This window comes from Dendrobium catenatum, unplaced genomic scaffold (assembly GCF_001605985.2).
Source record: "Dendrobium catenatum unplaced genomic scaffold, ASM160598v2 fragScaff_scaffold_432, whole genome shotgun sequence".
NCBI classification, from domain to species: domain Eukaryota; kingdom Viridiplantae; phylum Streptophyta; class Magnoliopsida; order Asparagales; family Orchidaceae; genus Dendrobium; species Dendrobium catenatum.
This window is the reverse complement of record NW_021318894.1, coordinates 674,062-687,838: the sequence shown is the minus strand read 5'-3', so window position 1 is coordinate 687,838 and position 13,777 is coordinate 674,062. Positions and strand designations below refer to the sequence as shown.

The following is a 13,777-nucleotide window of genomic DNA, read 5'->3' as shown; positions in this document are numbered from 1 at the left end:
ACTAATGAGATTGCAAAATAATAATTCGAGTCAGAAAATTGAATTGATTATGTGGAGTTGGAACTTCTCGATAAATTAACCCCATTGCTAGAATTTTTGTTCATTGTTGATGGCAGAATTAATTAAAATATTCCATTACCTTATTTAGCATTTTGTTTGGGGAATAATTGGATTCTGTTTTATTAAGTTTATTTCCTATTTTATAATTTCTTATTAGGATTTATTTCATGTCATATTTTTCGTTATTATATTTGCTTGTAGTGCTCCTTTCACTACAAATAAGGATCCATATGGTTAGGTAGAGATATTGAATTGAATGGAATATTGTATTGAGTCTTGCTAAGCTCTCTCTCTCTCTAGCAGATAGCAGATAATTTCAAAGTCTTAAAAGCGTATTTCTTCAAAGTTTATGTTGGTTACCTTAGTTATTTATTTTAATCCCATATGTTGTGGTTTTGGTGGATAATTCCATCGATTGTAGACCCACTTTTTTTCATACAAATGCCTCTTATTTAGCTTGCAATAGTTTGACTGTGTTCCTTCAATTGAGGCAATAATTTTGGAAATAGAAGAAATTTATTTCTTTTTGATGGAAGAGATAATTTGATGACTGATAGTTCCACTCTTTTTGCAGTGTTTCCTACGTCTGTGAAATCAAGTTTGAGCAAGGTTGCTTTAGCGGGAATTGTACTAGGATCAAGTGTTGCTGGAGCTATTATTGCTGCAACTATTGTAATTTTTGTCATGCAAAAGCGCTCCAGACATCAGGTGGATTCTAAAAGGAGAGCATGTACGTGCAGGAATTTTTCTAAGAGTTGCACTTCATTGAAACTAATATTTTATAAACATTTGTGTTGTAAATTATTTTGTGCCATCTTATTTGATGAATACTTCCAAATAATGTCTTGTATTTGCATATGATGATCTATCATTAGTTCATTGGTGAATGACAAGGATTGAAATAGCTATTGAGATTATACAATTGTTGCAATTTTATGAACTCAGCCTCACAATTGTTTAGTTATGTTTATCCTCTATTTAAACCCACATACCATGTATTTTCATCTTTTTATTTTTAATTATTTCGTCAAAGAACATGAAATAATCCTTTCCTTGGAGGAAATTGTCTTATTTATCATCATGACTGGAAGTTATGCAAAAAGAAGTTATCCGATTTAGCATTGAACAAGTATGAATGAGGTGGATCTATAAACCTAAATCCAAATATTTTGGAGAAGGATACTGTATGATGATGACATCATTATCATTTTTGGTCTTATACCAATTAACACTGCAGTTGTCAGGTCCTAAGTCCTGGATGAGAAAAGTTGAGGGTTGCGTTAGGTAGTCAACTGCGAGCATAAAAATTGTCAAATAATCATGACATGAATCTTTTAAAAAATTGGAGAAACAGGATTCATGTAGCTGACCCCACGTAGTGGGACAAAGACTTGATGTTATTGTTGTTGTTGTATTTACTTCTTTTAAAATTGCATTTGACATTTGATACCGTTTACCTAATCCTTTTAAACTTGTTAGCTGCTTGTCCTGACCTTTCTCCTTTATGGCTTTTTGATATTAAATTTGGGTAACTTGCTTGTTGTTGCCGAATATTCTATTTTCTTACTACTCATACACAATAAGAACTAAGCCATTATTTCTGTAATAGGGCCTTTTTTTCTTGTCCTATTTTTCCATGCTTCCATCTCAACATTCTACTTTCCAAACCTTCTAACTTATTTTTTTTCATTCTTCGATGTTCGCATTAATAATGGTCAAATTGAATATAGGGCAATTTTCGTTTAAACAGTTGTCAGGCTGGCAATGTCAGCTGTTAGAGCTTCTCATATTTCTATAACAATATGAGCCCCAACTAATAATCGTTTATTATTGATATGTTTTATTTCATAAGCTGTCCTTGTTTGGCTATTTATAGTTTTAAGTATCCTTAAAGTCAACCTTCTGAAGATAGATTTAGGGAAGTTCACGTCCATTCTGTTTCTTGAGATTTTCTCTCTTTTTCTTGAAAAATTAACTCTTTATGATGACAATATTAAGACAACATGTGTTTTAAAAAGCTTGCGGAAAGTTCTTTTCTCCCTTGTAATCATGTACCAAGAATAAATTTTATGTTATCTTTCCATGCAGCATCAAGAACTACCATTAAATTTTATGATGTCAAAGGCTTTCTGCTTGAAGAAATGGAACGTGCAACAGACACTTTTAGCAACTCTAGTTTAGTTGGGCATGGTGGATATGGTAAGGTATACAAGGGAATTCTAGCAGATGGCACAGTTGTTGCCATAAAACGAGCACAAGAAGGATCATTGCAAGGTTCAAATGAGTTTGCAACAGAAATAGAGTTGCTATCAAGATTACATCATCGAAACCTTGTTTCTTTGGTGGGATATTGTGATGAAGAAGATGAACAGGTATGGTTTTTTCATCTTATATATTTTCTGCATATCAAAAGTTTTTTTTTTTTTTTTTTGAACTTGTTTCTTTCTTTACAATTGAATGTTTCTTTGAGTGTCTTGGCTGTGCTACATATAGGCTTCTTTAACAAGTTGAAGCTTTGGCTTTATTTCAATAATTCATAGTAGAAGATAGAAGCTATATGCAATGCTATATGTTTGTGTATGTGTATATGTATGTGTTGGCTCCGAAAATTCGGCCATGGCCTCCGCCCGCTTGTTGCTTTTTTTTGGGGGGAGTTTTAACGGATTTAAGTTCTGGGGTAAATTTTGGAAGGCAGATGGGTTTGTAGATAAGACACAACCCAAAGATTTCACCCTCATTTTGCGAGGATTTTATGATATGAGTTTTGGTTTTCTATAGGCACAAGCCCCTATAGTTAATTACGCCTCCCGATAACGAGAGAGAACTTTCGATTAAGGCTAGTCGTCAATCATATATGTATAAATATGTCTTATATAGAATATAATAGCAGCATGGAGCTTGGGTATTTGGAATTTGGAAAATTTGATATTTAAAATTAGAAATTTCACCATCTTGTACTTAAAGCAGATGTTGAGGGAATGGATGATAGACCCAATCAAAATCCCATGGTTCTGTCGTCCCGGGCCATCGTGGTCCCTGGTCTACTTAGTCAGAGGAGGTAGTTGACCCAACCTGATAGAAGGATCCTTGTCGGTAGCCATGGGTTGCTTCGTCCAAGGGGACCTTGTAGACTTGAAGTGGGTATTTGTCTAAGGGGACAAATTTGAATCCAGCTTAGCTAATATAGGGCTTTGTGCCCTATCGATTATATCCTATTGATTTATATCTCAAGGATTTGATGTCATTAAGGAGCGTATTGACTTTGACCATAACCGGTATTTCGTGGTGCCATTTGGCGGCAAAACCACTCGGTTCAGAGGGCCCCGGGTCATAATCGTTTATTCTGTGGTGCCATTTGGCGGCAAAACTACCGGTTAGAGGACATGTATCATGTCCTTAATAGCAAGAGACTGTTTGAGAATGGATCCTGTAATATTTTCGACTAGGCATTAGCTTTTTGTGAGCCAAAGTATATTTTAATTTGTCCACATCGACAAACTGTTGCAGAACGTGAATGGATTTTGCTTTTAGCGATTTGATGGATTATTTCAATTTTAAATATTTTGAATTTTGGAATTTTTGGGATGTTGGATTTTGGACTTATGTGGATATTTGGATGGAATTTGAAATATTTGGAGTTAACCCCTCTGATTGAAATCTGCATTCAACATGACCATCATCAGGGTGTTTGGGGTCATTTCCATTTATGGCTTGAAGCTTGTCAATTCTGTCGAGTTATCGATAGAGGATCGAGTTTCATAGGGTTTATGTCTTTGTTAGTGAATTTTCATTATTATAGGCCTTAAAGGCCTAATATGAATGCATTAAAACAAATATACCGGTCATCATAACTGTATACTTGTCCGATAATTCGAACCTTGTCAACTCCTATTTACCTACTTCGGAGGATCGGGTTTCGTAGGCTTTATGCTTTTATTAATGAATTCTCATTGTTATAGAACTTGAAGGCCTAATATGAATGTATTAAGACAAATATACCGGTCGCCACTACCGTATATTTATTTGATGGTTCGAACATTGTCGACTCCTATTGATCCGCATAGAAGGATCGGGTTCAAATTTATTGACCCGTGCAGCATCCATAGACGTCACATGTACCAATAACATACTCATTGGGGCCCATGCGGGTTGTGAGTTTATTTACCCTTTTGGTGTACCTATATGCATACATATTACAGTGCATGTGCGGGGGTATTTTGAAATGTTTGAAATTGTACGGGTAACTACCATTTGAGCGTGCATAACATTCCATTTGAGAGTTTGAACACGCCTTCTGTCCACTTGTATGAATGTTGTGGATCCGGTGGCATGTTGTAGCAGCTTTTGAATTAAGTTATTTGCTTCTTTGTACAGGTAGACTATCGTGCACTATTTGTTATTTTCTATTAGTGGGTTGTAGTGTACTAACAAATCTCCTGTTTTTGCATACAAATGAATCGTAGTGTTATCACATGATTGTAATGAGATACTTCATTGTTCTGATGTAAACTCCCTTTTCTCATTCACCGGGAGGCCTTTCTGGACTTTGAAATCAGTGACCGCTGCTTTGAAAAGAACTCCTTTCAGGTTAATTAGTGTAGTAGACCTCTGCATAGTTGGCCTTTAAAATGAATAGATGTATCTAGGTGCACTTATTATTTTCAGTGTTCTTGGATGTTAGAACTATTTTCTTCCAAAGTTTAAAACCACGAAGAAATTTTGGAATACCAAGAAGTTTAGTTCGAATTTGTTCAAACGTCTCTTCCATTCTACCAGGAGGTGTCCTTCTCCGTATATCGAGTTGTTTTCGAACCCGATATACTCACAAATCTCAATCACCGCTGTTGTAGGTGATATCTGTACTTGTATCTACAAGGGTTCGTTGTATTTATGATATACCCACTGTTGTTATCCACAAATACTATATCAAATATTACGGCTTGTATAGAGTGTTAACTACAATCTCCTGGATGTACTTGTAGAAGAATCATTGTGCTTGCTTCATATCCATCTTTCACCAATCTTGGGTGATTTGGTGTACGACTATCTTTCATCAGGAATCTTACAAGCCTTAATAATCTTATCCAACTCAATGCCTAGAACCTGGTTGGATTGAGATTCATTCATTCATAATGATTTGATCTGGCTTTCTTTTCCTTAACCTCGTATGTGAATTAGTAGGCAATACCCGATAGCTGGTATTTCGAAGTTAATGTCCACTATCTTGGACTAATGATCATGGCAATTGAAGATACTTCGAGCCATCTAAGATAGTCATAGGAGGTACCCATTCCTTTGACAACACATTTGTTAAATATTAGTCACTAGATCCAGTGGGCATGATGTAGTGTGTGACGACATCTACTTGAATGCATCTAGATACAGCGGGTGGTTACTTCCACTTCATGTTTAAAAGCCCCTTTGGCTATAACTGGCATGCTGAATGTGGATCTTTTAATGCCACTCGTAGGCATTCATATTTGGTGTAATTAAGAATCCTTCCATGGTAGATTGTAAGTAGTTGCATTTGTTGTGTATTATACATCTTCACTTGCAAGAGGACGATGTATCTGGCTGCCATTGAAGGGTTGTTGATTGCGGAATTGACCACAGTTTCCTTTGTTTTGACATTGCCCATAAAACATTATCATAATCATCATATGCCTTTTGTGCTCGTTGTATGCCGCTTGATATTATGCATTGATAGATCATAAGTTGACAAACGTTGGCCATAAGCAGGTTGTGGTGTACATGATGGTTCGTTCTCTTGTTTGTGAATGCAACGCTATACAATCACAGATCTTCTAGCGCCATATGAGTTTGTATTCACTACAACCTTTCCGCTATCACTTGTAAGCGCACAATGTTTCTTGTATATGGCCTCTTGATATCATAGAGAGCTTGCATTGTTGCTTGCGGTGAATCAACAATTCACTTTTACTTGGAATTTCAATGAATGTTCCCCATTCATTCATTGATCTACACTTGCATAATCAAATTCAATGATTGATATTGAGGTAATTATGCATCCCTTAAATTCAATAATCTAATTGTGGTTCAAGCCCGGGTTCATAAGTTCTCTATTGTACACATGCAAATGCTTTATTGACATTCAAATTGTTCAAGCAATTAGTGTTCAACTCGAGTCTGATTTTAGTTTAAATCAGGTCCGAGTGCAGTCATATGTTTACTCAAAATTTTGGCAGCCTCCCAGCGTCTCTCCTGTTTAGGAGAAACTATAGCAAACAGGGCCTTCCACCGCGCTAGAGAAAAACGTGCACGGTTAGTGTCATAGGACACCGCGGCCGTAATTTCTTTAATCCCACCACGCTAGAGAATGGCGTGCATGGGTCTTCGGTAGCTATTTCAAGAAAAGCAGTTGTTTCCCCGTAGGTACAGAGCTGTGTACGGGTATTTAAAGTCATCCCGACCACGCTAAGAAAAGCGTGCACCGAGCCTACCTGCCTCGTCATAGGCGTCGCATCGGGTTCCCTCCCACCACACTAGAGAAAAACGTGCATAGGTGGTTTGCCGACTCGACACGAATGTTGAGGGCAGGATTTTGGGTCAAGGGCTGCTCACATACCTCGTCGTAGGTGTCGCACCGCCACCACGCTAGAGAAAAGCGTGCATGGTGGTTTGCCAGTTAGATATGCATACCGAGGTAAGAGAGGGATTGATTTGCTTTAAATTAATTATAATTAATTATTATTATTATTAACTAATTAGAATTAAATTTAATTAATTAAAATCAATACACAATTAATTATATTAATTGTAATTATCATTTAATTAACCATATAATGATTAATTAATAATAATTATAATTACTAATTAAATGTAATTAAATTTTAATTAATTATCATAATTTATCCATTATAAATAAATAAATAATAATAATAATAATAATAATAAATAATAATATATTAATAATTATATTATTAATAAATAAATAATAAAATAATAATAATAATAATAATAATAATAAATAATGTATAACAATTAACATGCTCAAAGGGCTACTTTGTAACAGGATTTGGCCGAAGAGGCACGCGGCAGGGAGAAGGTTAGCCTCACGGCAATTGAGCTCCTATTTGCTGCTTTAAGATCAAAATGTTGAACTTCCGATCCGACTGGATGGGAAATCGTGGAAGGAGCGAAATCGAATAACACGAAAGAGCCGAAGAAGCGAGCGTGAGGGAGAAAGTCGCCTTCACAGTAAGCGAGCTCCCATTTTGGCTTCCGATCAAAGAGTCGTGACTTTCAATTTGGCAGCAAGGGCAAGCCGTCGGGTGCGAGGTCGAATGGCCACCGAGGGTGCCGGAGAATCCCATGCGAAAGGGAGGAAGTTATTCGCACAGCATGCGACTCCTGCCCTTGCTTCCGATCAAAATCGAACCTCCAATCCGACTGGATGGGAAGTCGTCGAAGAGCGAAGCGAACAACACAAAGGGGGGAGCCGAAGAAGCAACGAAACAGAAGAAATTATCTTCACGCGAGTTGAGCTCCGATTCTCGGCTTCCGATCTCGACAGAAGGGAGCATTGTCGAGCGAGCGACGAGAGCTGAACATTTGCATATTGCATTACTAGAAAAATAAAAGTACAACGTCAGTATGGAACTGAGAGCCTGTCTTCCCAATACAAAAAACAAAAGGGAAAGACCTTAACAGAAAGAAAGTAACGTCCATACATGATTGACACAGAAAAAGAGAAAAGGCAGGAAAAAAGGTGGGGTAGATCCCCTTCGGATCACGCCGAGGGGACTCCCAGTCACATGCCGAAAAGTTCAGGAAGGATTGTTAGACCGGTCCAGCCGGTCAGGCGGGACCGGTTCACGGGCGGAATCGCAAAAACAGGCGGAGATTCCGCCAGAACGAGGGCCCGACCGCTCATATAGAGCGTTTTAGGAAGGATTTTTGAGGGGTTCAGAGAGAAATTTGAATGTAGGGACTGTTTAGGGAATTCCTTTTGATTTGTATGCATTAAATAGATGTTTTTGCTAAGGTTTGAGTATCTTGAATTTGGCTGAAATTTGAGACTCTTAGATTTAGGTTTCTTTGGGCTCTAGCGGCGTCTAGAGATTTGGGAGAGATCGATCCTCTCGAAAATTGAGGATCAATATGTATCTTTTTCTATTTTCTTTTCTAGTGAAATACAAGCAAATCTTTGTTTTTCTGCTCATTTTTTCAAATTCGTTGCTCTGTTTTCCCTTAGTTTTTCTGCGTTTCTGCTGTGGACAGCAGTTGGCTGCTGTAATTTTACGGGTTTGGGATAGAAAACTTGCGAATCCAAGTGTTTCCTATCAGGATCCAAAGAACCACCCCGGGGGGGGGGGAGATACCAGAAGGGGGGCTGAAGGCGAGAGAGCTAGAGAGAGAAAGCGAGCGCTAGAGGGAGGCTGAAGGCCTCGTCTCTTCGACTATTTAACGATGCAAACAAGTTGTGCGGGCGGCGTGGGGAGAAGCGATGTCGGCGTGCAAGGGATGGCGATGAAGTGCGAAGGTTTGGCGCCGGACTGGTATGCACGATTTAGCGATCTTTTTTTTTGTTGTCGTATGATATACTGGTTAACAAATGCCCCCCAACATATGTGGTTTGCGTCTAGAGCAGACCATGTTTGTTACATGCTAATTGACCCCGTGAATCTCTAGATATTTGTTCTAGATGTCACACTAGGATCTCCTTTTAGAGGATCTCCAAAAATTTGTTTGGATGTCACACTAGTATTTCTTTTTCCATAAATCTTTTTGATGTATTCATAGATGGTTGATATACTAGCTTTAGTCAAGTAGGGACTCCTAGGATAGTGATATAGCACTTCGTATTTGAGTCCCTAGAGCATGGCTTTGTAGATTGACAATGGTGGATAGTATCATCAACATTTGTTCTCTTTTAACACCGTTGTCTTTTTAGTTTATAGCCCTTCTATATATGCTAAATTTTCTTCCATCATCTGGTTGTATCTTGGCAAAATTTTAAATATTTATTTGGGGATCTCAGCATGCAGCCCGATGTCGACCCAAATAAATATTTAAAATGCCCCCAGTCTTTAGGGACATTTGTAGATGTCATCCAGGGTACTCATTCCGCAGCTTTTGCTTGAGTCCTGAGATTTTGATTCATTCTGCCTAGTGCTTCGAGTGATGAACTAGGTGAAGGGTTTTCTGATCTGTCTGTAGTGACTTGTCAGAAGATTTGTAGGCGTTCTACTCTTTGCTTCTTGTTTTGGCGGGCTTGATGAAGAAGAATTCCTTCGATCATGTCTTTGAGCTTCACGGATTTGTTGAAGGATTTGCAGTTTTTGGATTCGGTTGATAGTACCAAATGTGGGTAGTATCTTGATCCTTAACCATTTGAGGAGATTTTAATCTGAGTCATTTGAGTTCATCAGATTAGAAGAGCTAGGATTTGACAGCTCTTCATCCTCTGGTTGCTGAGATGGGGGTTCCTCTACTACGGCCTTTCTTATAGTTTGTTGAGTAGGCGGAGCTGCCAGCGATCCCGACATATTTGGGCTTATTGGATCCGACCTCTTACATCCATTCAAGCTTCAGACTTGAGCTATGGGAAATGCGCTTCCCAATACTGATTTTACTAAAGTTGACAAATTTGGATTCATCTTTTGTGGTTGAAGATTTAGAGCATACGAGCATTCAGTGGTTATTCGAGACTCATCCTTCCCAAAGGACTTTGATTCTTTGGCCAATTAGGAGAATTTGGTAGACTACTCTCACTTGAACTGGTCGAGTCAAATTAGCCTTCGTTCTTCCTACGTTCCCTATTGACGAGTTGACGAAGTGGGGGTTCTGTTACTACGGCCTTTCTTATGGCTTATTGAGTAGACAGAGCTGCCAGCAATTCAGTCATATTTGGGCTTGTTGGATCCGACCTTTTACACCCATTCGAACCTTAAGCTTCAGGCTGTTGAAAGACTTCAAGCTTCTTCGGCTCAATTTGTAGGAGTGTGTAGCCACAAAAGTCTCATTCTTGACTTTTGAATCTTTGTACGTTGGGGAAAGTGATGTCTTGAATTTTTGAAACACCACCTATATATACTTTGAAAAAGAAGTCTTTGTATTCTTTAGCATAAAAGAACATTTGGATTGATAATTTTAAATATTTATTCGGGGATCTCGGCATGCAGCACAATGTTGACCTGAATAAATATTTAAAATGCCTCCTATCATGCAAGGACATTTTGAATGGGATTTCGGCATAATGTGCGATGTCGACCCAAATAAATATTTAAAATGCTCCCAGTCTGATGGAGGATTTTGAAATGCATTCTCGTAAGATAAGAGAATTTCAAAATATGAAATATATACGCTAATAGACATGTATGAAAATATAACGCATTAAATATAACATTTTCTTGGGCAATTTCATGCATAACGTTTCTTCAAGTACTGGCAATTGATCGGTGGCATGGGCCTCTGATTATTTAGATCGATGAGTTGATAAGCTCTTCCCTGATATACCTTTTCAACGACAAATGGTCCTTCCCAGTTAAATACGAATTTGCCACCAATTTTTTTATGTGGGATGATTGACATTTTTTACACCAGAACCAATTTCTCTTCTTGAAATGATCACGAACGCACCATTCGATCAAAAGACTTTGTCATCCTCGCTCAGTAAATCTCTTAGTTCTGTTGAGCTTGTAACCTGACTTCATCGAGTGCATCAAGCTCCTCCATTCTCTATCGAGCATTTTGTTCCTAAGTAAGCTCATTCTGGATAGCAACTCAAAGAGATGGGAGTTCAACTTCTACTGGCAACACTGCTTCAACTCCGAACACCAGAGAGTAAGGAGTGTCTTTGGTCAGTGTTTTGTAGGTTGTTCGATATGCCCATAACGCTTCTGTCATATTCGTATACCACTCTCTTTTATTCTTGGTGAGGATCTTCTTCAACAATTTCACCAACGTCTTGTTGAAGGCCTCTGCTGAACCATTTGCTCTTGGATAGTATATGGAGGAATATCGCCAATCGATCTTGTGTCGATCGATAAATCTGTTGATCTTAGTACTTTTGAAAGCTGTACAATTGTACGAGATTATGCAGCGAGGCACTCCAAATCTATAAACAACGTTATGCGTGAAGAAGTTGATCACGTGCTCGGACGTGACTTCTTTGAATGGAGCCGCTTCGACCTACTTGGAGAAATAGTCGGTTGCTTCCAAGATGAAGCAGTGTCCTGCTGATGACGGTGGATCTATCGGCCCGATAACATCAGTACCCCAATATTCAAATGGCCAGAATGCTATCGTAGGGTGCAGTGGATTTGACCGTTGATGTATAACATTACCGTAATATTTAAATCTGGTAACATAAAAATAAAAAGAGCAGATATTTACGATCTTCTTACAGATCAATGGTTAGATGGCAATCATGTAGATGCTTTTGCTTGTTTGTTATTAGATACGAGTAGGGTAATGACACAAATTTCAATGCTATTTGTACATTTCTCCATTGTGCAGGGTAAGTATAATTATTATTTATAACCTATTTTTCACATTACTTTTCTTATATTGCTTACTTATCGTAGGTATACAAGGGGTGCAATCAAGATTTTGAAAAGTTTATCCAACACATTAATCCAGTTTCTGTTAAAGAATACAGTCTTATTGTTCAATTCATAATTTTCAGCAAGCATTGGGTACTTATTATAGGCAAGTTGAAAGAGAAAGTATGGAAATTGTATGATTTCTTACCAAATCCAGAACACAAGGATATATGTCATACAGTTGTAAGTTAAATCTCCAGATTTTAAGCATTTTATTTTATTTTTCTCAATATCAAAATAAAATAATAGTTTTATTTGTTCAGATAAAATACTTGCATGAAGACACCAAAGAATGCTTTACAAGCGATATAACCAAATGAAATTTACAACTTGTTCGTGGAATTCCAACTCAGTCAAACGATTTTGACTGTGGAATGTTCATGTGTAAATACAAGGAGAAAGCCGTTCAACAAAAGAAAGTGGACTGGGCTGTTTATAAAGATTGACAAAAGTATATATCAAAATTTAGGGCAGAGTTAATATATTTTCTTTTTCTTACAACGAAGAAGTAAAATTATTGTAACAAAAATTATAAATTTTGACCATGAGTTCTAAATTTGTACATTTTATTATGTTAATATATAGTTTTTGTTTGTTGTGTAACTTTTGTACATTTGAAAATTAAAAAATTTATAAATTTAAAAGTTTTGTTTTTACGAATCAAAAACGCATCTAAAGCACAACTAAAGTGCACCCAAAGTGCATCCAAAGCGCATTTAAAGCGCACCCAAAGCGCATCTAAAGCGCACCCAAAGCGCATCCAAAGAGCATCTAAAGCACATCCAAAGCGCATTCAAAGGACATCCACAGCGCATCCAAAGCACATCTATGGCACACCCAAGGCACATTTATAACGCATCTGAAGCACAATTAAAGCTCACCTACAGAGCATTTTAAATTACAAGTAATTAATGAAACATTCTTACAATAACTATTACAAATAAAAAATCTTTATTTAAATTTAATACTTGTTACACCCATAAACATTCTTTATAAGTCAACCACCCAAGGATGATGTTGGTTCTTATTCTCTATATAGTTGACTAGAAACTTTGAAGAATCAGTCGAGACGAAGTCTATACTTATTTCTCCCACAGCCAGTATAAATTCTTCCTCATAAAATGAATATAGTTTTCTTGAGTAAAATCGAGCAGCTTGTTTTAATATTGAGCTGTTCTTTATCACAAGAACAGTTTCAGACTGATTGCATTTATACTCCTCATCCTGCTCATTTCGCCGCCAATTCATCAATACCTTTTTCCAACCTAATAAAATAATCAGTTAATGAACTTGCTGGCTTCGAAATGCCATGACACACATTATTAGTATACTCGCTACGCTGCGTTAATAAAATTCTCATGCTAAAATAATCATTGTTGAAAGCTATTAACCATTTTCTCCTTATCTTATAAAGATCCTGCAACCATTCATAGTTATGAAGGTTCCCTTCCTTGATCATTTCAGCCCATGCCTTCTCAAACACTTCCTCAGAATCACATCACCTCATACACTTATAGAAGAGTCCTTTAGCTTTATTATTGCTATTGAAGATAGGAACTTTTGATGAAACCTTTTTTAAAGATGTGCCATTGACATAATCTATGACGAGTGTGAGGTAACGCATCTTCTATGGCCCTTGCTATAGCTTGGTCATGATCAGTGAATATTATTGTTGGATATTTATTACCCATTATTCATACATATATTTTAAATAATCATGTAAAACTTTCAATTATTTCTTCTAACAAAAAAACAACCCCTTACAAATTATTCTGCCAATGATTGCTAACTCCAACAAATGGTGCACATATAAAATTGTACTTGTTGAGCCTGTAGCTAGTATCAAAAATCAATACATCTCCAAAACATTCATAATCTATCCTGCCTCTGCTATCAACCTAAAAAAAATTTAATAATCTATCATGCTCATCATATTGAACATCCCATGTGAACATGTGGTCCTCAACTTGTCGATCTTTAAATAATTGAATAAAAAAATTAGTGTCACCAAATTCAATCCTTGCTCTTTTCTCCTTTTGAATAAAATTGTAGGCATCCCTCTTAGAGAATCTAACATTCTCACATCCTCCAACTTCCTTTGCAAGTTAGGCATATGTATCAACGGTTCTAATCCCTGCATTTGTCATTGA

At 37.1% G+C, this 13,777-nt stretch overlaps 1 protein-coding gene across 5 annotated transcripts in view; it reads left to right on the top strand.

Annotated features, from left to right (window-relative positions):
- The window catches only part of LOC110092638 (probable LRR receptor-like serine/threonine-protein kinase At1g06840), a 93,202-nt gene that overhangs the window by 65,832 nt on the left and 13,593 nt on the right, over positions 1-13,777 (top strand). For all 5 annotated transcript variants that reach the window (XM_028694268.1, XM_028694270.1, XM_020817279.2 and 2 more), the window contains 2 exons: positions 635-790; positions 2,149-2,432. In XM_028694268.1, the coding sequence (XP_028550101.1) occupies positions 635-790; positions 2,149-2,432 (440 nt within the window). The remainder of the gene's footprint in view (positions 1-634; positions 791-2,148; positions 2,433-13,777) is intronic.